This window comes from Larimichthys crocea, chromosome XXI, assembly GCF_000972845.2.
Source record: "Larimichthys crocea isolate SSNF chromosome XXI, L_crocea_2.0, whole genome shotgun sequence".
Taxonomy (NCBI): Eukaryota; Metazoa; Chordata; class Actinopteri; family Sciaenidae; genus Larimichthys; species Larimichthys crocea.
The window spans coordinates 4,133,189-4,158,802 of record NC_040031.1 but is presented as its reverse complement, the minus strand read 5'-3'; the positions used below and the strand labels follow the sequence as shown (position 1 = coordinate 4,158,802).

Below are 25,614 nucleotides of genomic sequence, written 5' to 3'. Positions count from 1 at the left end.
ACATGACATTGCAAATAATGTACATCCATTCATTTCTTGTTACTGCTTACACCCTGTGTGGGTAAACCTTGGACAAGTTGCCAAGACGAATAACCATTCACGCTCACACCTACACCATTCACACCTACAGGCAATTAAGCTATTTATGTGAATGCCTTTGGACTGTGAGATAGGAAGTACTCAGAGAGAACCCACGCAGACCTCGGTAGAAAATGCAACACGCAGGTTTAAACCAGGAACCTTGTTGCTGTGAGGCATCAGTGTTAATCACATCAAATACAAATAGGAAAAGAAATATGTGTGTAAACAGTGAATGTTACATGGATCAACACATTTTGTCTCAACATGTGACATGTGATTTGCTGTATAACTCAACCTTACCCAACTAGAAGATAAGTTTACTTTGTCTTTGTCAGATTCAACTTGATTTGGTTGTTTGACAGTGGCTAGGTGGATTTAACTGTTAAGACTGACATTAAGGTGGTGAACATGGTAAACATTATATCTGCTTGACATCAACATGTGTCTGCCTCCCAGTTCCTAGTGTTTCCTCCCTTGTGGTTCTGTGTGTCTTGTATGTCTCCCACTCTCTGTGTGTTGTTGTGTCACTCTCCCCCGCCTGATCACGTTCACCACCTGCAGATCATCACCCAATATATGAAACTGGTTCAACTTTGCAGACTCTTGCCTGATTGTTCAGTCACTTTTGCAGTTACATTGCCACTGCCAAATCTAGTGCTCTTTTTGTCTTCTCCAGTTTTGTGGGCTTTTTTTCTCTGTGCTTCAGGATCCCTGCCTGCCACTCACCTGTCACATCCAGCCTTACCTCATTATCACTGCTGTCTCTGGAAATCAGCCGCCACCAGTCCTACACAGTTTTCCCTCCACTATTCACCTCTTTGCTAAAATAAACCTTTTTGAAACTATACTGCACTTTGTCCACTTGTGTTCTTCGTGGCATGTTATTGTGAGCATAAACAACAATGGCACTTTATGGCAAGAATAAAGATACATCAGGTTTGGATACACTGACAAAACATTATTTTGACTTTTCTTCCAGGTGCATGCTAGTTTGGTAAGCACCGCTGTTTAAAGTGCATTTTAAAATGCATTACATTCTACATGCATATAGGCCGCATGACGGAGGATTATGTCAAAACACTCTAAAGTTAAATCTGTTTACAGCCTAAATTAAATCAGTGCACAAACCTACATGTTTGCCACTCTCCCTTGTGGTACTAAAGAGCGTGGAGATCTGTACCAGAATTTACGCACACTGAAAACAGAGCCAGTGATTTACAGTAGAGAGTCGCTGCATTGGAAACATCCCATTGGTTTGTGAACTGAAAGTCTGTTTTTGCTAGAATGGCTGTAAACTCTGTGTTCCCATACTCTTCTGGATGGCGACACTTTCATTGAAAGTAGTTAATTCTTATCAGTTTTGTTATACAGTTTTGGTGCAGAGATTTCAAGTTCTCAATTGTTTTCCCCCAGTGACTCTGACCAGCACTGTCACTAACGTGAGGTTTGAGGAACACAGACAAAGGAAAAGTCAATGTTTACAAATGTGGCAAAACTTAATTCCTTTATTTATTCATTTTCTAACCCACTTACTCCATTTCATGGTCACAGGGGTCTGGACTTTGTCCCAGCATACATTTGGTGGGAAGTCAGGTTGTGGCAAATTTTGATTTAGCAGCGTGAGGTCTGGATTTTATGGAAGTCTGTGTCTAAACAGACAGTGAAACTTGTGTAACTACTTCCTTCAGACTTCTTCAGAGACAGATTCTGCAGTAATTTAGTAATGGATATATTCACTTCAAACAGGAGACGCACACTGACACTGACACTAAATCATGTGAATGGTTGTTAAATTGGCTCTATCATTAAATGTTACACGTGCACTGAGACACACTCACAGAAGACAGGAGGATACGCATGTGTGACTGATTTATGTGTTTTCTTTACCTCATTGAAGTTCCCCCAAAATTCTGAACCCCTTAATAAAACAGACTTGTAATGCAAATTAAAAAAAAAATAAATAAAAATGTGAAGTAACAAAAGCATGGCTCAGTTTTGGCGACAAAATGACGCAGGGTGATCCAAAGCAGAGCGGGAGACTTATGTGATCTCTGTAACACATATCCACATGTGTATACACACAGACACACACGCATACACACTCATCAGCTGCTGGGAGGTGGCCCAGGCGAGCTGTGGAGACCAAACAGCTGCTCTCACATATCACCTTTCACTACCACACCAAACGAATAGCTCTCTGGGCCCGCTAATGTCCATGTAGATACAGTCAGAGAGGAAATGTCACGGCTCCCCACAGAATGTTAATTGAGCATCCGAAACAAATACAGTTTGAGCCAGAACAACACGCAGGAATCCTTTAATGATACTATAGTGAGAAGCTACTCCCTCCTTTAAATTACAAAAGGAGATAAAATAATGAAATAAAAGTAATTGCATTGTCAATAGAAGACAATGAATAATTGACTTCATTTGTTCATTTTGATCCACATACGTAATGTATCCTGCTAACATGTAATCTTCTTCTTCAATCTTTATATTGCTTTATATTTTGAAATCATTATCTCAATATATTCCACCCACTTAAAATTCCACACACTTAAAATTCCACCCACTTAAAATTGTAGCTAACAACCTGTCCAAGTATACTGATTAATGAGATTGAGCAGCAGATGAAGCCTTTACACAATGAAATCATTGTTTAGTTTGATGAATGAGAGAACAAAATGGATCTGTTGCCTCATCTCTATCAACCTGGATGCCATTTAAATGATTAGGAATCAGTTATTAATGAACTTCAGCTCATCTGTATCTAAAAACAACCTGTTTGTATGTCCCACTGAAGCTGAATGAAGGTGCAGAGAGCTGCAACTCAAATCTCTCAAATCCAAAATACTGCTGACTTTTTCTACGATACATTTCTGTGGATGTTTTTCCCACTGAGTCAGCATTGATCTGTTTTCTGTCAGCCCTCCAAGACAGCAGAGATGGTGTAAACTTACGATCAGTGTTTTACTCATATCCTTGTTTTTACCTTTGACAAATCATTAGTCACATTGTTGACCATTTGGCTTTTGTGCCCACAGGGAGGCTTTTTGTCCATTGTGTTCATTTGTTTATAATACAGTGCTGCTGTCCAACTAAATCAATGTGTACTCTGTAATTTTGTATATTACATTGTTTGCTTTGTATCACTTATATGAGTTTGAAAATATGCATGTAGTACCGCAAATGAGAATAGTTGAGTGAGAAAAGGACTGGAAGTGAAGGGTGAATGTGCAGCAGTCTGCTCCCTGCTCCCTGAGGGCATGAAATTTAGCGGGTTACTCAAGACGGTCATTTTCAGTAAGTACAACAAAGAATTAAATACCTGCTTACAAACTGAACCAAACTCTCCCTATAGTGCGTGACACACTTAACGGTCAGACCACAGAAGCAGTGATCCACCCACCCAACATTCCCGTAGACAGAAAAGTTGTTTTGGTTGAAACTGTATTGCATGTGATGGAGGGATTATCCCTGAGACTGCACAAATAGGATTCCAGTAAAACAATGCGTCCTGCCATGAGGCCGGTGTAAGTCATCCAAGTGCAGCTTTTTTATCATTAGTCATCTACCTTGAAAAGCTTTAGTAGAGTTGGCGTGTGGAGGAACCCTGTTGTAACCCTATAGGATGCATCGCCTTCTCTGTCTCACAAAATGTTGGAGTTTACAGCTTTTATCTCTTTTAAATTCAATGTTTTAGTGGTTTTACAGTGTTGGTCAGCCAAAACAAGTTATTTGAAGATGTCTATGGAGCCGAGAAACAAACATAATCTAATAAAAGATTGGCATACAAGTCAAAAAAATACATCAATAAAAATAGACCTACTTTTAGTTAAATATTTAAAACAAAAATTGCAAAAGCAAGCGTTTTCAGAGTCAAGTTCAGATGGTGAAAACAAATAGCAAAAAACTTTAAATTTATTTTCCTTTACCACCACCCAGTTGATCAAGCAAATTAAATGTAAATTTGTTTAACTCTGTATCTTATTTTTAATTCCTACACCCCTGTTTATTTGGCTGACTTTGGCACATATTTAATCAATTATATATTTTTCCTGCACGTTTCTCATTTTCCTCTTCACATTTCATCAGACTGTGCGGTTAGTTTAACTGAAAACACTTATTGCTAAGCACCAGCCATTCCTGCTAGCTGTCTCACTGGAATGAACCCGTATTACAAAACTAAACCAACCAGTGCATTTAATGTTAATCATCCAAATACTCAGTATTTCATGTATTATCGCATTTATTTTCACTTCACCTAACGCTCCTCTGCTCTTTTGCACCATGTGTGGATGGCTAAGCCCTGTCCTTGGTGAAACAAGTGGGAGCAGAGGGTTAGGGGGCCTTAGTTTAACCCCTGAGTATGGAGAATCAACTAAGGTAATGAAGAAAATACTGTAGTTTGCAGGCTCATATGTATGTGTATGGACTGATACTTCAGTCCATACACATATTTTATTTTAACCAAAACGCCCTCAAGAAAGAAACTTTCATATTTGTTTTAATGATTGCAATTTCTCTGCATCCAATAAACTGCAAAGTCAATTTAATCCTATTTATATAGTCCTATATCACAAATTGGCCTTGGGGGATGAAATACTATCTTTAAAAAAAAAGGGAAGAAATGAAAGAAATCTCAGTAAGTGAAACAAAGGAAGGATCCGCTCCCAGGAGGAACAGACATGCATTCAATGTTGTGCGATTGTAAACACATATGATGAATGGATTTGGGAGGACGTTGAGCAATTTCAGGTGTCACCAAACAGACCTGAGTCACCCGACCTCCCCCTCTCCTCTCCTCTCCTCTGCTCTCCTCTCATCTTCTCTCCAGACTACACAAACAAGAGCCAAAGCTCAAACACGCCATATGAGAAAGGAAACAAACAGAGACGGTAAGAGAGACAAGGACAACATGCACACAATGGAGAGAGAGGGAAAAGATGAGACGCAGAATTTCCTGGAGGATGAAGATCCGAATCCAAATCTTACATCATTTTATGCTATAAAAATGTCTAAAACTTCATAACACACAGATTAAATCATTTTTGCAATTCATTTTGGGAAGAAGAAAAAAAAAAGTATTACAGAATAGTATGTCCTTTGTCTGAAGCTAAAGTCCGACCAGCATACCTGCACACAGGGACATGAAACATGAGTGCAGCGGTAACCTCATCACTCTTGCTGCATTAGAGCCGGATCCCTGCGTTTAGCACTGCCTGGGTCTATGATTTCATTACAGATGCTTGATTCAATACTAACAACTCAGCTGACTTCAGGTCAATTACTCAATGACAGCGCTGCAGGCAACACCATCAATCACCTACAACTAACCTTCATCTCATCTCCCCTGTACGGAGGACCTGTCCTGTTCACTGTAACAGCACAGTCCGGGTCCCTTTACCGCCCTTTCTGTGCTCAGCTTGCCTGATATTGTACGTACTACTCACTCCAGCCTAAAGCATTAGTGCCAAGAGTGCAGCTGTGAAAACAATCATTTCACATGTATTTCCCAATTCTAGTGGCTTAAAATCTCGGGCTTTGCTTGTACCTGTACAATCACACGAGAAGAAGGTCTGAGTGAGCTGCCATCTGACGGGGTACTGAGAAAGACAGTGTCCGATTGACAAGATAAGGCTTCTCTTTTGGCAGCCATACATAAAGGCAGATGTTGCATTGGACTCACACACAGCAGAAAAAGATATTTAGGAACAAGACAAGAGCCTACAGCTCTGTGAGGCAAGCTGACAACCTCATAAAGACTATGCTAGCATTATGATGTTAAGCAGGTAAATTCCCCGCTCCACACTGTGGTCCATGTTGGCCCTGAACCAGACACCCTCTGGTTTCCAAGCCAAGTCCCTACAGACTGAACTACTGCCGCCCAATTTGTTATATTTAAGAGCAGCTATGTAATGCTAGTTTGAAAGCTATCTTTAGCATGTTAGGCACGCCAGTGGTTCGGGCAGGACAATGGTATTTCCTTTCCTAAATTAAGATGTAATTAAGAGGAAGTGTGTGTAATGGCTGTCAGTAGTCAGCACATTTCATTCAGTTATTTTGGACTATGATCCCAGTCATAAAAACTCAAGACAGCCCTGAGAAACAAGCTGATGTTCATCCATGACTGTCTTCTCTGTCATATTTACAGTTTGTAAAAAGTCATGGCACCCAAATAATGACATCATTCTTGAGGGTGCAACATTGGCATGACAATATTTTTGCTAATTGAAAGAGATTTGGAGATCACAAAAAGTTATAGGTTTGACAGGGGTATGCCTGAAGTCAGGACTGATCCTGTAGAGCAGTGTTTCTCAATCCTGGTCCTCGGGGGCCGCTGCCCTGCATGTTTTAGATGTTTCCTGCTCCACCACACCTGATTCACATGATCAGCTCGTCATCAAGCTCTGCAGTGGCCTGATAACGAGCCACTCATTTGAATCAGGTGTGGTGGAGCAGGAAACATCTAAAACATGCAGGGCAGCGGCCCCCGAGGACCAGGATTGAGAAACACTGCTGTAGAGGATTTCTAAATAAAATTTCATTGCAATCCGTCCTGTAGTTCTTGAGCTTTTTCAGTCTTCAGAATGCTACTGAAAAGGAGGAGGAAGATGGAAAAAAAGAAAGAAAGGGAGAACTCGGGTCAAGTGGATTATTGGGGGAAGACAGGGTGAAGGAGACAATAAAAGCTAGAGGGGGCTAATAGAATCTCCATCAGCCTGTGAAAGAGCTCATATAGAAACTCAGTAGCCTTAATTGTAACTTCAATGGAACTTAGGAGATTAACCACCCTGTGAAATAAACTGAGGCAACATAAACATCAGCCTCATACTGTCTAATGAGTTCATATTGACATTTTATTGGTCTTGTGTGTGTGTGTGTGTGTGTGTGCATGCCTGCTCAAGCAAAATGAAAATTCAAAGTGCAGTGTTTACACACTAGTCTGACTGTAGCTCACCATTTCCTTTCTTTTTCTTTCTAATATTTTGTTTTATGCGTCCTAAAAGATTAAACGAACGATTAAAATAATAACTTTGGCCAGTAGGGTGAGACGCAGTGCCACTTCTCAGCTCCCAGCAGGACTGGCAGTTAGAACTGAGGTAATGGCCTTGAACTGCAAGAGACTTTGCAGCCTGAAACAGAGCCCTACAGTCACTTGCCCAGATTATTGAGCCATTACTACAGCTTAACTAGGAGAAGCAAATGGAACAAAGCTTTCTTCAAAGGGATGGAAGTGAACTGGTGGTAAACTGAAGTATTCCCTATACAGCACTGAAATAAAAAAGATGGTTTGTGTGTGATTTTGCATGATTGTGTGTGCTCTGCATCCCTATGTTTTCCCTCTGATCTCTTTGGTAGACAGTGGATGGTAGATGGCCTATGTCAGGGTCCATGCAGATGGAAGGACGCAGAAAAAGCTCAAAGAGCTAAGAGGATGTGGAGGAAGGAGCAGAAGACCTTAGATTTACAAAGATGTCTTTTGTGGATCTGGCTGAGTATTTGCAGACACGCACAGTACATAAGTGCACACACAAACTCAAACAAAGACTCTGAGAACTGAATGTGAGCGATGAGGAGCATTTTCAAGGCCTTGCCACTGCAGACAGCTCATCTGTCGTACTCAGCGATAACAGGAGGATTCAGGCAGGATGGGTCCAGAATGTGAGGCAGACTTTGTCTTTGTCTGCAGGCCGAGCATAGATTAAAATCTTGGAACAACTGCTTGTTTCAGTACAATGAAAGGCAATAATGCAAAACTATGTATGCAAGGATTTGCTTGCAGTCTGTAAACTCTTGGAAGTATGGAAGTTCAGGACTGACAGTGTTTACTATAAATGAAAGTTAAATTTAAATGTATTTTATCATGTGCACATTATATGACAAAATTAAAAAAAAAAAATCTAGTTTGCATTTTCATGTTTTAGAATGGTTCATACCAAAATAGCTAAAACTCAAGGGACGAGTCTTCATACGCATAATCCCTCTGTTGTAGTAATAAAAACTAAATGCAATTTTATTTTCTAATTACATATACAGTAAAGCGCTTCCTGAACTGCAACTTGGAGTGTCACAAAAAGTTGAATAAAGATTTAAAAAATATTCAAATAAAAAAAAAAAGAATTAGCATATTGAATTTAAATAAGCTAATTTGCATACCTAGTTTGCATTTTGTATATTGTTTGCTAATTTGAACATGCTGAATGTTATGCTGTGGAGTAGTTCATCAAAGTTTTTCATTACATTTTCATTTGGCATGTAAATAACATCATATATCAAATAAAATTTTACATACATTCAATTATTTTTGTATAGTATACATGTGTACAACATTAAAAATCACCTCTTCCTTTGTGGACAAGTATACTTTGTATATAAATACTCTTCAGCTGTAATTTATTTTCCCACAAAGACATGTTTAACCTATTTTTCTTTCTTGCTCAGGCTGCCTTTGTGCCTCCTTAAAGCCCGAGAGAGAGAGAACACCATCACCACAGCACTTAGATTTATTCTCATCCTTCTAAAACAATACAGTTGTTGTTTTGATGTCCTGATAGGGCTGGATATTTGTTGCAATTTAAAACCAAAATACAAAAACACAGGTCATTTGTCAAAGTACGCTAACAGCGTTCAGTCCAGAATCCCAAGTCTGTTCTGTTCCCACAATGCTATTTTTGGTGGCGATTTGGATGCAGACTGTCCCAGAAAGTCACGTTCTGACTGCAGTCTGTGGGGATTTTGAACTTCTCCATGCAGCTAATTACAGTCATGGCTATGCTCTTATGCTCTGTGTCTATGAGGAACAGATGGACAATGGGTTTGACAGTCTGACTCTGTGACGCGTTACTGCGCCAGCAAAAGATCTGGTCAGGGATTGTGTCCCAGAGGACAGAAATTATGAGAAGTTAGTATCATTTTAAAAACAGGAGGGTGGCTGAAGGGATCATAAACTGGGTTTGGCCTGAAGACAGCAGCACACAATACAACTGCATAGTGCTGACAGATGGTCTGTGAAAAAGCTGGGATGTCTGCAGTACCAGGCTGTGAAGTGCCAACTGCCCAGGGTGTGTGGATGCTGTGCACAGTATCTCTGTCAGAGGAATTGCTGATGTGTTGAGATGAAAGTTATACATATTTGCCTGGTTTGTGTTTTTAGAGAGCTATTCAAAGTTCACCAAAGTCCTGAGATAAGTGAAACTTTAGACCCAAATTCAAAAAGTATTTTGCATGTTCACCTTAGTAATACACATCTCCGTTAATCATATTAGTGCTTATAAAGTAATAAGAACTCAACTAAAGTCTTTGGTTTGAGATTTCCTGCGAGGTCACCCACAGCAGATTAGCGCTAATGAAGATATATACCGCCATCTAGTGGGAAAGTATAGCTATTACAGATTTCAGGAGGTTCATGTCCTTTCTTATCAATATTTGTATATATTGCGATTTTTTAAAAATCTGTTTAGTGCACACTATTCATCTATTGCATGACTGTTCATCCCGTTCTTTGTTGCTCTTTGTCCCCTGTTAAAATGTTTTTTTGAGGGAGTTTTGTGAGGATCTACGTACAAAGGGTGTTGCATGTAAAGCCCCTGATTCTGATTTGAGCTGATTTGACTTTTTATTTTACATGTTGCAGTATATGTTTTAGTCCAGTCTTAACATGAGAACATTCTTAAATATGTTGTGTCGCTTTATTCGTGCTATTTAGTATTGTACTTCCATGAAGTTGTGAGAACATTGTCAAAATTAAAGCAAAACAGGCCAGGATACCTTTACTTTTAGCAAGCTCTATACATTTCTCATAATGCAACTACATAAAGACATTGTCTTTCATTAGACCCATCCTGCCTGATAAAAAGCCATATCCTTTAAACTCCATACCCAGTTTATAATACAGGCTTTCTGTTTTCACATCACATCACATCACATCACATCACATCACATCACACATTCTGCTTAATCAAGATATTATTTTTTCCAAGAAAGTTTTATTTCTATATTTGTTGTAATTATCTCCCATCCTGATATCCCTGGACATGTTTTAAGAAATAAGCAAAGATATTTTGTGATGCAACTACTGTATGTTGTGCATGCCACTCTCTTTAGTCTTTTCAATAGTTCATTTAGTATTTAAATGCTTAGAGAATAATCATTTAAAAATCATGTGCTTTTTTTCTCACATTTTGACTTGTCATAGCAGGAAAAGCACAGGTGTTACTTATAGCATTAATAGCGTCTCTGTTCCATCTAAGCGCAGTAAGCCATGTAAGTGAGCCGGCATGTGTAATACTATGGCCCTGACAGTGCCACACCAAATGGAATGCAGCAATAATTAACGTTATTGGTTACACCGGTGTGTGACGAGATAAAGCTGCCATGAGAACGGTCATTGCCATGTCCACAATCACTCACTCACACATGCATTCCCTCTCAGCAGTGGAGGAATTATTGAGTTCCCTTTGCTTAATACTTCTGTGTAAAAACAGCCGATTCCTCAGTCAAGAGGGAGTTAATTTTAACCGTTTGGAATATGATTGGATTGTTTGATCTTCAGCAATGTATCATGTTTCAGCTATTTACAGCTGTAAAATTAAAGTCAAAAGAGGACGTACTTAAGGTGAAAGTATCTCAAACATTTACTTCAGTACTCTACTTGAGCAAATATTTACATTCACAACTCCCCGCATTACACACACTAAATAGCTTACTCTGTACTGACTTATAAATCTGAACTATGTGGACACGTGTCTTTTCTGTTGTGTAACTACTGTCAGTCCACAGGCATGTCCTGTCCTCCTTTCTTAAATCTTTATTCTGTTCAGCACTGCCAACGTGGCTTTTGTTAGGGAAGAAGTGTGACATTAGACACATTCATAATTGCTGACACATTATCACTAAAGAGGAGGTCACCTATTTAATACAATCAAAAATACAATGCCAGTCCTAAACCAGGGCTCCATCCACCATCCACCTCTGAGTCACTCAGTAAGTACACCAATTTAAGAAAGGAAATTATGTGAGGTACAGCCTAGAATAACATTTTCATTTTATTTGCCCATTGAAAGAATAATCTGTTTGTTCAAGTTCTTGAGCTGTAGTTCTTGGAGGTTTTGCAGAGGCCACAGTTCTCATGCCAGCTTCAGCACAGTCTGGGTCTGCATTCCTGCAGCAGCACGACTGCCACATCTTAGTCTGAGACACAGATTTGTCCAATTCTGACTTCCACAGGAAGACGTGTCTGAGCTCCTGAGAGCCAGATGTATAGAAATTTCCTCTAGAAAATACAAATGTGTGCTGTGCTCACATTTGTATTTTCAGCTTCAGTGTGTATGCCCAAATGATAGCAGTAAATGTTAAAATAGCATTCAAACAAAAGTTATTTTATATGGTTGCACTTCTGGTAACTGTTCCTTAGGCTTGTGGAGAAGGTGAACTGTGCCAAGCAGTGAACAAAGTCTTTCTTTGTGGTTTCTGCATATGTTTTCTGTCCAGAACTTTGGGGTGCGTGCATTGTATAATTAGAAATAATCACTTAGCCGAGTTTCATGTTCATGGAGTGTGAACTTTCCACATTCGTCCTCCAGAGGACCACAAACCCAAACTGGTTGCCGGTGGTCATCCTGGCACAGTCATCTACTGTACACTCCAACCCGCCGAGGGACCATGCTGTTGGTAAAAACAGAACTAACTTTGACGTTAAAGGTACATAAACACAGCTCCAAGAAGACAATAAACATAGTCCCCAGCAGTTCTGCAACACATAAAAAAGAAGCCAAAATAAATCAGAAGGGAACAACTTATGTGTTTGACAGATACAAAATGTTTCCTATGACAAGTTGCTTTTGTAAACACCAGTGACAGAAAATGACTGCATATACTGGATATGATTCATGGTTTGCTGGTTGCAACTGAACTGTATAATCATTCAAACTTAAAAGGAGTATAACTGGATAAACTGTTGCAAAACAGCAGTAAAACAATCCTTTTGACTAAAGAATAAAAGCCTTCAAAGATGTATGATATACTCACATGATGATCAATGAATAGAAGAAATATAAACCACAAAGAGAAGTGCTGCTGCTTGTAACAGATGTTGATGAAAGGACAAAGACAAGAGGTGTCATTCACACATACCTGTAATTGATGAGAGCAGGAGGATTTAAACCAAAAAGTGCCTGTGAACCTGATGAGAACCAGCTGAAGGCATTAAAAGAGAGAGCAAGAGAGAGAGAGAGAGAGAGAGAGAGAGAGAGGGAGAGAGGGAGCGGGAGAGAGAGAGAGATGATGTGGATGGGAGGGTGAGGTAAAACACAGTCCTGAAGACAGATGAAGTGAGAGAACAAAGGTAATGGAGAAGGTGCACAGTGTGATGTTACGTGAGGCTGCAGATGCACAGTGAAGAGGGGGGGAAGAGATGCAACAGCGGAGCACGCTGTGTGCTAACAGGCAGAGACACAGTAGTTTCATGCAACTAACATTGTAAGAGTAATCAGGCCACCATGCTGCCCTGGAGGATGGCCATTGTTGGTCTTTTCTACTGCTGCATCAAAACAGGTGTCACGCAACGTCAGACTAAAGGTAAGACTTTAACTGAAGCTCTACTGTATATTTCAATTTCTGAATGGAAATTATTTCATTGTGTATGTGCCTGTAAGATTTTTTGTACCTACATGTTACTTCAGAGAGTGAACTGGATATTTAGCAGCAGTATTAATGCTGTTTGATATTTTAGAAAATGTAAAGAATTTGAATTCCCAATAATGGGATAACTGTTTTTGTTTTTTTGCATGTGAATCTGTGCTACAGGAGAATTTCTGCCAACATTACTTTTAGTCAATTACTTATACTGAGTTAGCAGATTCCAAAGGAATGGAGCAGTGTTCTTACTTTCTTTGTTTAGCTGTGCTGAAATGTTAAACTAGAAAAACAGTTATCCTCAGCTTTTTTTTCTCTCCAAACTCCCAAAAGTTTTTACTGAAAACAAACGACCAAAAATATTGTACAAGCCTGGTTTTGTTACAGCAATGCCATTGTATTTTCTTTTTTATATTGGACATATTTATCTCGCAAACTTTACTACAGTCCTCTTCAGTGCATGAAAACTGCTCTATTTTGTGGAACCCATCTTCTTTTTCTAATGTAATAGAGCAGAATACAATTTAGTGCAATAATCTAATGCACATTTGTAAGTTAAATACCACATCTTTGAAGTTACAGCTAATTTTATCCTATGCACAGTTTTATTCTCATAGCTGCAAGGTTCAGATGTCATCTGCACCAGTTTCTAAAATGAAAACAATGTGAGGATCCAAGAGAGGAAACTCAAGTGAATGAAAAGCATACTGATGAGATGTTCATCCCAGCTCTGGTCAGAGAATTGCTTTTGTCTAATGCGGTGGTATCTTTAGGGATTTGATAAGTCTTATTAATAAAACACCATGGACATGAACTGAAATCTGAACGCAATACTAACAGCTGTTCAATAATAGTGATGAATTTTATGGTTTTGGCGATGGTCACTTCACCACTGACAGGAAGTATGAGTCAGAATTCAAGAATCAAATCCAAGCCACAGGAAAAGAAAAAAAAAAAGCACTTCATCATAAAAAGCTGGAGTCACCAGAAGCACATATTTGGACTCTCGGATAGAGAGTTCAGCTGGTAAACACATGAGTTATGGTTGCTCTTTATTGATGTTTTGGGTATGGCCAGGTTTTCCAAACAAGTTCCAAGTTACACCCAAATTTAAACACACTTATGTGCATTTCAGGGGACACAGTTTGAATCTTGAAGGGTAAGCAAAAATGTTGAAATGCTTATATTGGTGAAATCAGTATTGGATCAGTATGATTCATGGAAACCAAAAAGAAAAGGCAGTCTTTCTAAATAGTCCAAATTCTACTACTACTTACTGGACATCATTATTAAAGCATTGTGACTGATTTGTGTAGATTATTTGTTCCTGCACACGTCTATTGAAACACCAGCTTGTTGCACTTGTCGAGAAACAAGTGGACAGCAATGAGTGAAAGTTTCGGCAGTTGGCTAATTGGGTCTGGCTTAGACATTTAATTGATTTAATTGGTTTCCAAACTCTCTCTCTCTTTAAACTGGTCACATCTTTATTCCAGACTAAACTGCTCCGATTTAATGATTTTGATTCTGCTACTGCATATTAAATAGATGACATCAAACAACACAGTCCAGCTGAGTTGCTAACAATATCAGTCACTCTGCGACTGTCTCCAACTCTACATGAGTCTGTCTGCATTTATGTCTGCATGATTTCCTATATTATTTCTTTTTTTTAATTTTTACCATCTGTTCTACTTTTCATTGTTACCTAGAGTTTATCCTTTAGACCATATGAAATCTAAACTGTCTGATCTCCAGACTTTACACGAATTAATAAAAACCAGCCAGCAAAGAATGTTGGAGATAGTGGACAGTAAGTGAAAACAGTGGTCTGAGTCTGTCTGTCCCCTCTCTCTTGGCATGACATGAAGGATGGCAATCCATCCAGCTGGATTTTGGATCCCCTGAACTTCTCTCTAGTGCCCCCAGCAGGTCAAACTTTTTACTTATCCAGTGAAACTGCAAAGAAATTTGTACTTTTGCAATTTAGCAGCCCCAGATTTAGAATGCAATAACTACTTTGTAAATATGGACAGATGTACATGTGTTATTGTTATTATTACATTACTTGATGAAACCCTAGCAATCTGAAAACATTGCTAACACAGCCAAACATCAAGTTGCAACAAGTGTAACATCTCAAGATATAGCAGCCAGCTGATATTACTTACTAGTCAAACAGCAAGAAGCCCAGCTCAGTGTCTGTCTTTCAGCCTTTTATTTCACAAAGCTCTCACCAACAACTAAAAGTCTGCCCCAGATTTACTCTTGTCCAGTGGCCTCTTGCTTGGTCATACTGTCTTTTTCTCTTCTCTTCTCACACCAACATCCCCTTCGGTCTTTTCACTTCTCTCATCATGTGCATAGAGGCTTGGGTTGCATTGCCCACTTGTCCAGTTCCGATTCTGGTACGAGACCAGCTCCGCTCTCTGTCAACATTCCCCTGTGCCCTCCTCCTCCCAGTGGTCCAAAACACCTATCATATAAACACTAACACTCCCCCAGTGCTCCGAGCTCACAGTCCAGCAGCCTGGCTAACAAGCCATAGGCTAAAAACAGGGAAAGTTAAAAACATTTTCTCCATGAAATATGATTTAGTTTCCCCAAAATAAGTAAAATGGTTTTATGAATTTGAGGATGAATGTACCCAGTGCGCAAAGTTATATATTGCATGAACAGACATACAGAGGTGCAGAGCGGGAATGACATAGACACCATTCAGCATCAAAATGATTTTACATCTGTTATCTTGTGATAGTAAAGTTATGCAATGTTGTTTAATCATCTTGTCCATGAATTTATATAAATGTTTTGTTGGGGGAAATATGAGCAGAGGCAAAGGAACACGTCTTTTTCTCTACATTTATTAGTCTTTTAGGCAAAGTGACTGCATAGGATTCATAAACGTGTGAGTTTTCTTTGACTGAACAAGATTAATTTTGTTCAACAATCTGGTCTAAATCATGAAAACTAAGGAATGCTGTGAAAATGAGGCTGAAATGCTCAGCTCATGCACTGCATGTCAAAGTCATCTGGAGCCCGTTGTATAATATGTGTGTGTTACTTTGTCTTTGATTCTTCTGCTGCTTTGAAGTTTGAGGTCATGTCTCATCGCCTGCAGATAGAAGTCATCTGTAAGGTCAGGAGATCGCAGAGTTTGAAGTGCACAATGAGCATATTAACTGCAGCATATCGCTGTGTGAGCCAGACGACCCTGGATCTCACATGTGCCAGAACATCAGCACCCCAGTAAATACCTGTATTTCATGGTACCGTTTAGGGTTTGTTATTTGCTTGTCACAGGGTTTTCAACTTAACAGATTCAAGAAGCATTTTGGATCTACAACAGTAAATCACAAGACAGACACTTAAATCTGAAGGAAAGGGTTTACTATGGAAACTACCATCCCCTCATCCTGACTCTTTATCTCTCTTTACCCACAAGCCCTATTCCCAGCTGCAAGCAGAATAAAAAGAGTGGTGAACCCCACTTTCCACAACTCCTTTGACGATGCTCGTCTATTATTTGAGGTGAGACACATTAATCCATGAACAAGTGTTAAATCAGAAAATAAACTGCAACAATGTTATTGTCTTCTTTTCATCGACTAGATCCTTCTGGCTGGACACTTCGAGGACAGTGGAGAGTTTTTGGTGCAAGATGCTGAACTGGCTTCCCTCCGCAAGACAAGAAACCTGCGAGTCATCTGTGAAGAGATCATTCCCAGGAAGCTAACAGACATATTTAGGCTCATTTCTGACCTAAATAATCATAATGGCCACCTGCATCAGGATGATTTTGAGCGTACCCTGTTGACCTTGGTATATACCGCACAGCAGATGGTCAACGCCACTGCTGAAAAGCAACAAGAAGTGTGGGAAGAGTCTTTTGTTAGTTTGTACAAAGCCATCAAGCAGGATCTGATTGGCACAAATTAATAAACGGATATGATGACAGGCTATGAGGAACCTGAGAGAGAAGTCCTGTTGAAACTGTTGCCACAAATAGATAAAGTGCATGAACGGAAAATAACATAATTATTAAAATATTTGCTGTTACAACATAGTTAATTCAATCATGAGGTAATGTGTATACATATATATGAAACTATACATTGGATTAATATATGAAATACAATGAACATCACAAATCTTACATTCACATGTCTTTTCAGTGTTCACTAGTACCTGATTGTGACTGCATTCCAGACTGATACAATCAAAGGAAACAAATAAAATTACATGCTTTAATCCAAAGAAATTATTGTTGATGTTTTTGTACATGCTCTGAGAAAGTGTCAAAATTACTTATAGAAAAATGTATTTAAAATGTGTTATATATACATGTATGCATGTATATATGTGTGTGTGTGTTTATGTGTGTGTGTCTGTGTGTGTGTGTGCGTATACATATATGTCAACTATATAATTAATAATTTACAAAATGTTTACTAAAGTAACTGTAGATTCCTTAAGGGCTTCCTACAGGAGGAAGTCCATATATTAATCTTATTTTAATCAAAATGTCATCCTCAAACGCCATTTTAAAAGTGATATATTTTGCACTGTGTCTTGTTACAGTACAGTCTCTTTAACAAAAGACAGGAGGTCCAAACTGAGCTGCCACGGATGGCATGTTTTTTTGAAAATTCCCAAAAATGGCACGGCATGCTGACATGACTACACCACTCATAGAGTGACTCCAATAAGGATCTGTGGGGGGTCTTGATCTCTCGGTGGCTGCTTAGATTCCAGGGCATTAGTATTAGCCCCGCATTCATCCGGGGAACTGCGCACACCAGGAGGACAGAAAGGCATGTACCGGGTCCATGAGGAAGAAGACAAAAAAGAGGTAATGCCAAAGGGAAGGTTGTAGACTTCTCCACTCTCAAGTGTGTTGCTGGAGTCGTCTTCATGAGCCTTGTTCCAGGCCACGATGCCTCGTTCATGCTTTGATCCTGTTGGACACATGTTAAATGTGTTAAACCGTACTATTACAGGAATGTTATTTTCTGATTTGGCTTGTTTGTTTGTTTTTCCACAAAGCTTGGGAATGCTGCATCATATTCCAGGAACATTTTGGTCTTAGATAGTATTTCTGTCCTGCTACTCATACAGTACAATATCCTTTTCTTAAAAAAATATATTATATGATATAATTTATAATATAATAATATAATTTAGTGTAAAGTCATTTCAAAACTGTTTTGGAATAAGATTTAGATTTCTTTATTGAGATTTTTAAAACTTGGGATTTAGTTTCATTTCCTCTACCTAGTTGAATTTCGCACTACATGAAGGTGAAGGAAGTTGTAGTGGTAGTTTCTATAGCACAAGTTGCTGCTGATGTCATCAGATCACGAGTATATGAAACAGCAAAGCAGCTCTTTTTTCTACAGTCTAGAGTAGTTGTTTAACTGTCGAGTGACACTTGCATATTTGCCGAATCTCTGCAAAGTAGAGTAACTCTTCTCAGGCCTGTGTGTGGGTAGTGAAATTGAACTCAGCTTTCCAAAAAAAAAAAGTGGTTAATCACAGTTAATTCATCATTTAACAAGGGGGGTGCAATTACTTTTTCACATAGGGCCAGGTACATTTGGATAGCTTTTTTCCCCTAAGAAATGACATCATCATTTAAAAACTGCATTTTTCATTTACTCGGGTTATCTTTGTCTAATATTAAAACGTGTTTGATGATCTGAAACATTTAAGTGTGACAAATCAGGAAGGGGGCAAATACTTTTTTTTACAGCACTGTACATACTAGAAGGTTCTTTTGACACCTCTGCTGGGTCAAATTAATATTATGTTAATGTGATGAGTTAATATAGACAAGGATTTAGATTACATTTAAATTTTAGCATAGTAATAATAATAGTATTAATAATATAATAATACCTGGAATTGTGTTGTCCAGTATGAAGCCAAAGAAACCTCCTACAAACATACTGGTTGTCAGTAGGACCTGCAGCATCTGGTCAAGTTCAACTACACCTGGACAAAACATGAAGAAAAAAGTTTAAACCTCCGTTAAAGAAGTAACAATGATGCTTTTTATGAAAAAGATTATATCGTGAAACTTAATGCACAGACCTGTAGTAATCGCCTCAGGGTACTTTAATATCCAGTTAGGAATGACCAAACCAGAGAACATGGAGAAGCCAAAAATGAAGATGTTTCGAGATGAATTCATATCTGCATACTGGGGGGGAGAGGGGGGGGATTGTTAGTAATGTTCATGCAATATTTGGGTAAATACAATTTTGCCAAAATTTAGGTTTTAGAGTGTGTACCTGCAAATTAGAAACTCCTGCTGCAGAGATGACACCAAACATAACCATGAACATTCCCCCTACCACGGGTTGTGGGATAGTGGTGAATATAGCACCAACTTTACCAAACACACCCATAATAATCATCAAGACTCCACTGGCTACTATCACCATGCGACTGCCAACCTGCAAAAAGAAAAAACAGAAAAAGACTTCTAATACAACATCAACATACCCTAAAAGAAAAACAAGGGTATGCTACAAATGTGGTAGTATCATCATCTTACCTTTGTAATACCAAGGGCTCCAACATTTTCGCTGTATGAAGTGGTACCATTTCCTGTACCCCAGGCTCCAGCCAGCAGACAGCCAAGTCCCTCAATGCCAATACCCCTGTTGATAGCATGTTTAGGGGGAGGTGGAGCCCCAGATAGCCTGGCACAAGCATGGTAGTCCCCTACAGATTCTATCATTGAGGAAATCACACCAGCCAAGATGCCAACCACCCCTGCAAGGCTTACAGTCGGTATCCCCCACTGACCTAAATTTGGATTTGCACACAAGGAAACAAATAATTAGACAGTATGACAGTATTTTTATTAACTTTTTCCCCCCAAAATAGTCACTTCAAATGACAGTTTGGCCGCCTCTTACCTGGGTATGGAAAAGTGAACCAGGGAGCTTGGCTCAAAACATTTCCCTTTAGATCAGTGCGGGCCATGTAACCATACTTGTCTGGCTCAGCAGGAAGTACATTGTATGTGGTCAAAATGTAGCAGATTAGCCATGATAAAGTGATCCCAAGCAGAACCTGAGGGAAAAAATAAATACTTCAATCAAGTAGTCTAAAGACAACATGCATAAGATACTGGCAAACAAGAAAGACAATTTGATTGATACATACAGGGAGAATCTGAAAGACGTAGACACGGGAGACGTGTAGTTTTTTATCCTTGCTGTACGCAGGAAAGGGCACAGGTATGTGACGGAGATACTGTGAGAACAGGGTGATCAGTACTATAGTCCTGTGTGAGACAGGGACAAAGATTATTAATAAAAAATAATAATTATATTTCACAATATAGAATCCAGTATGACAAATATAAAGCAAGACTGCACTACCTTGTAGCTATGTCTAGCTCTGATCAACATAAACAAAGTAGAACAACTAAGCAGATTATTTTCCAAGGAACTTTCTGACCATGCCAAGAGATTAAGTCTTTACACAGTCAAGTTCATGTCCAATCATTTTTTGGCTGTACAATGGGCAGGGGATCAAGAAGATTTAATATAACCAGGACAAGTTTGTTCGGAAAAAATGTGTTAAACTGGCATGAACTCCCTTTTGCAGAGATCTGTTCAACCAATAGCTTGTTATTGATGTCTAAAACTGACAAGGGAAACATTACATGCAATATGATAAGAAACTTATTAAAGCAGAATCATTTGAAACCCTAAAAAAACTTTACTTAGGTTTACTTACATGACAGCAATGCCCCAATGAAAGCCGGCATTGGTACCAGCTGAGTCAAACAGGGACAGTCCAATGAGAGAGATGGTGGGAGCAATAGTAAGAGGTCCGATGAAGCGCATGAAGAGGCCAATGAGGCCGGAGAAACCAACAAACACCTGCAAAAGTGAGCCGACCATAATGGACCCCTGGAGCTAAGGACAGACAGAAGCAAAATAACAGTCAGAATGTGGCATCTTAATACAAAGGTTAAGTTATTGTCTTTAAAAAGAATATATCATTGTTAGAGATTTTTGTTACCATATGCAAATTACTTATTTAATGTCATTGGTGCTGTTTGGGCTGCTGGGGTTTGGGATGGTCTGAAAATAAAGACCACATTTCCCATAAATCCATATGGTTGCCATTGCTGTCCCACTGGTGTTTGCTGCTGAGAAGGTCTTATATGACTTTGAAGGAAGAATGTTTTCTCTTTTACTACCAAAAATCTGTTTTAAGTTGTGCTGTAAAACAGTTTTCCTGATTATCCACAGAGGTAGTAAAGGGTACCTAACTAATTTCTTTACAGTAATAACTTTTTCATCTGACTTGGAGTGCTACACCCACCTCTGACAGAGAAAAATCTTGTTTCTTCAATCATTACCACAATACCCACTATCCACGATAAAGGCCACATTGTACCATCCATCTATCCAACTAGCTACACAACCTCAATAATATAAGCTGTGTTGCTAATGTTTGAATGCACGGGAACAAAGGTTCAAGCTAGCATGAAATGCACCCTCATAATATTACCATTAAACAGCAGTCAAACAATTGCAACTGTTGTGCAGCCGAAGATCCTATAGCTCATGCGACAGACCCGATATAAATGACATCATCATTTTCCATTGGACAGTAATGCATATCATGATTGTAAAGTCACACAGAGTAGTTTACGTCAAATCTGTCGGCACACACAACTGTGGACAGCCCATGAATTGTTCTTTTGAGGACAACCGGTGCCTTGCTGTAAACTTAACAGTATATAAATGTTTAACAGTGTAAACATGTTGTGATATAGTTCCATGCCAGCCAGTTAAACAAGAAAAATATGTTGCTTCCAATCCACACAGAACGCCTGTTGTTCTGTCGTTAAATATAGCTTTGTGTTTTACCTAATAAAAGGAGGCTTAGGGGTTTATTTTGTCCCCTTGGGAGCAGAACTCAACAACAAGCTGAACATCATAAGCATGTTTTATATAGTATGTTGCTCACGGAGAAGCATTAGTATTCATTAAGAGTTGTGTTCTCGTGAGCTGACAAATGTGTGTCCTATATTCACTGTCATTGTCATCATAGTTCTGTTTAGGTCTTTCCCAGTTCCTGAGAAATATAAAGTATACTATGTAGCTCTTAAGCTGCTAAATGTTCTACTATATCTAACTTTGTATGTCTTTATTTTGTAGGTAAATGGTATTTTTTATGTCAGATTTTCATTTTATTTATTTATTTATTTTTCACTTAAATAATAGTCTAAGTCTAAAGTGCTTGTTTACATGTGAGAAAAATATAATTTGCAGAAAATGATCCAGCTGTCAAATTACTCTGTAAACTCTGTAAATTGTGATTATAAAGATCAAATGGTTTACTTACTGCTCTCATTCTACTTTGCCACACCTCTATAAATTCTGGGGAGGAGGTGTTGACTAGGCTAGCATTTTGGGTCCAAGCTGGACACGACCACTCTGGCATAGAAAGCATTGCCATGGAAGGTGCCAGTAATGTGAATGTACCACCTTGGAGAATGGGTAGTCTGGAAATAAAGAACAAGAACAGGTCATCACCAGTTGTCATCATATCTGTAGATGTTGTGCAACATAGCTTGGGTAGACAGGAGAATCAGGCACCTTAGTAACAGCAATAAAAAGGTTGAGTACAACAAAATACAACTCCTATGGAGCCATTTGAGTCTCTATCTGCATCTACAGTCCCTGTTTCTTTCACCCACATAGACTATGATACTATAAAATAGTTGATTTAAATCATGTGATGGTGGAGAGAGTGACTCCCTAATTAGGCCAACTGCTGTATTGGAGTTTAACAGAGTTAAAGTCATCTGCTGTGTAATAACCCTCATTATGCTGCTTACTTTAGCGTCAACAGTTCAAATCAGGTTGTAACAGACGCAGTGCAACTTGCACAACAGGTATAATATATATGATGTTATAATGTATAGGTAAACAGATAATTAGCTTTCTTTTCTTTTGGCCTCTCTGGAAGCCAAACACTGCCACAGCCAAATACTGTGTATGTGTTACGGGTATTTTAAAGAAAACCCTTGAATAAGTTTAAGCTGAATTTATTATTCTTGTACAAGAGGAGTGTTTCACAGTGCGACACACTAAAGAGGTTACAGAGAAAAAGGCTCTGACAGTTGGTTCTTATAAATTTTCCTAAAAATGGGCTGCCTCAACTCCTGTAAATTGTTAACAGACAAACAGTTTTCTTCAACATATCCCCTAATCAGTAGCCAGTATGTCCCCAATCTAGATGTCACCTCTCTGGCCTGTCCCTGGCCCTCATTTTATTCTGGAATCCCTCTATTTATACATTAACCTGAACTTTACCTTACCCTGCCAGTCTCAGCCAAACAGCAATAAAGGGAAGTGCCCTCAAGACATGTGATAAATAGGAACAAACATCGGATAAGTTAAAACATCTAAATAGCAGTGTAATCCTAATTTTTATAACATACTGTTTGTTTCCTTACAGCTCATCTCCAGGCATTTAGAGAGAGACAAGAAAGCATCAGTAGTGTTAAGCCAGGGGAATGTGGATTTAGCAAAAGCTAGATTCCAAACATAATAAGATGGAAATTCCTCCCCTAATCCTACTGTGACTCCAATATTCAGCCTGGCCCAGTTTGCACAAATATAGTACAAGTTCAGAGCAACCATGTTTGGTTTAAGCTTCCAGTTCTGCAAAACAAAATCAGCCATTACATCATTTCAAGTCTTCTGCATGCATGTCACTGCACACATTCCTTTACCATTTTTTAATAAAGCTAAAAGTACTTGAAAGTATTTTTTACTTTCCCTCTGATAATCCCTTTAATAGAAGCTCCGGTTACTAACACAGTCCAAATTTCTATTGTTCATGGTTACACGCTAACTTTGGCAGGCCACAGAGTTCAAAAGAGGTTAAGACAGAAAGCTGAAAGGATGTTTTGTGCCTGTTTAATCAGATGGAGCCGCAAGGTTCATTCCTCTTTAATGTACCCCGTTTGTACTGCTGGGTTTCTTATCTTATCACATGAATGAATGGGAACTATCCTGAGGTTAGTTAAAGAAATCAACACTGTACAACCATCTCGAATTAAAAACTTACTATATCACTCTGTCATTCTGCAAACATCTTCCCGCTGATAAGTTACTGCTCCTTTATTTTCCCCTTTATTTCCTTACCTAATGCCGAAGGTAACTTGCAGCAGAGTGCAAATACCAGAGACGAAGAAGATGGTACTGATGAGGTGACTTTGTGTGAGGCCATCATGTTGCAAACACAACCCCTGAGACAGGATTAAGGGGATGGCGATGATGCCTCCAAATGCAGTCAAACAGTGCTAAGAGAGCAAAGAAAAATATCAAAAGTTGCACTGACATTATGCTTAACATGCAATGTTTTTCATGCAGTGTCTTAGGTAGAGGCTAAAAGATCATCCAGACACAGTGACCTCTATATATTTGTAGCACACTGAAGTCTGTGGCTGCCATGTATACAGTACTTGGAATAACCTGCGATAGATTCTTAGTAATGGTAATGGTAACAACAAAATCAGGATACCTAAATAAAGCTGATCACAGCTGCTAAATGCCTAAAACAAACTCTCACAGACTTTACAATTTCAAGTGTATCTGAAGCAAATGTCACAATCAGGCCTGCGTAAAAGCAAGTCTAACCAACCGTGAAGGAAGCTTTCAAACAGAAGCTCTCATGTGACACATGTGGTCATGTTTGCATTGTTACATAACATTCAAAACATATGGCTCTTAATCAGAAAATAAAGACTCATTGTCAAACATGATATTCAAATCCCTTTGCTGACGCACCTGGATGCCTAGAAGGATGCACAGGTACCAGGGAGGTACATCTGTTACACAATATGCTAACTTGTTGTTGTCTCCCTCCATAGATGTGTCCATTTCTTCTCCATGTTCTGTTTCAGGTAGATCACAAAAGTGCCCTTCAAGCTGCAATAAGACAGACAGGGGTTAATTCAAGATACATATAAGATACATATAATTAAAGATAAATATAAAATGGCATGCTGCAGATTGTAAATTGCAGAAGTTCAAGTTGCTTATTAGCTTATTAACTGTGCAGCAGCCATAAAAATAAATAATGTACTCTAGCCAGCCAATTATTGCTTTACTCGGTTAAAGATTAAACAAACAGAATTGTAAAATGTTGTGTGTTGGGTGCCCAAGGCAATTTTTTCCTGTGTGAAATGATAAAGGCTAATCTAATCTGACTTAATCTATGAATCTCTATATATTGTTAGTAATATGTTTACATAGATACAAGATTTGAACTGAAACCACAAAAATGTTTTTTCTTCTGTTTCTCTGACTAAACAGCGTACCACCGCTTCTCAATAATGTGATTTTAAACCATGGAGGAGCAAGAATGTAAACAAGCACATTCACACGTATCCATGGCGCTACTTTGCTGGCTATTCTATTTGGTGTCAATAATTAATCGATCACAACATCTTATCTGTACTGTGGTACTAAAAGACATTTTTATCCCTCCTCTAATCACTTTTAGAAAATATAATAAAATCTGAATGTGTTCAAGTTCACAGAGTTCAGTAAAATACTGGATTTCAAGGACTATTTACTGGTACAAATGCTGAAATCTGATCAGCTAAGTTATTAAAATAATTTAGTTTATGTTTTACAACCAGCAGAAATAGCTTCACTGGAAAATTTTAAGTAATAATGCAATCCTTTATGGTAGAAAAGTAAGTTAAAGTTACACTTACTGCAAATGCATAGTTGTCAAGTCCATTACTTTCCTTCTCTGAAGCCATGTCAGCTTCAGTCTACAGGCTCAGGTGGTCCTCTATGCCGGAAAACAACACAGAAAAGTGGAAGAAAAAAAAAAAGAGAA

General features: G+C 38.7%; 2 protein-coding genes across 2 annotated transcripts; one reads left to right on the top strand and one right to left on the bottom strand.

The window, feature by feature from the left end:
• The first annotated feature begins 12,360 nt into the window (after window positions 1-12,360).
• On the top strand, window positions 12,361-16,974 carry LOC104940263 (protein FAM180A). Its single transcript, XM_010756823.3, has 3 exons — window positions 12,361-12,660; window positions 16,163-16,248; window positions 16,330-16,974. The coding sequence occupies exons 1-3, from the start codon at window positions 12,582-12,584 to the stop codon at window positions 16,654-16,656; spliced, it is 492 nt and encodes a 163-aa protein (XP_010755125.2). The 5' UTR covers window positions 12,361-12,581; the 3' UTR covers window positions 16,657-16,974.
• Window positions 16,975-17,093: 119 nt separating this feature from the next.
• slc23a4 (solute carrier family 23 member 4) lies at window positions 17,094-25,614 on the bottom strand. The gene is made up of 12 exons (XM_019267703.2): window positions 25,487-25,614; window positions 24,552-24,692; window positions 23,907-24,064; window positions 22,096-22,255; window positions 20,473-20,654; window positions 19,894-20,014; window positions 19,644-19,800; window positions 19,277-19,530; window positions 19,011-19,175; window positions 18,811-18,919; window positions 18,616-18,711; window positions 17,094-17,675 (listed from the first exon to the last, which is right to left on the bottom strand). Exons 1-12 carry the CDS (start codon window positions 25,532-25,534, stop codon window positions 17,407-17,409), a joined length of 1,860 nt encoding a protein of 619 aa, XP_019123248.1. The 5' UTR covers window positions 25,535-25,614; the 3' UTR covers window positions 17,094-17,406.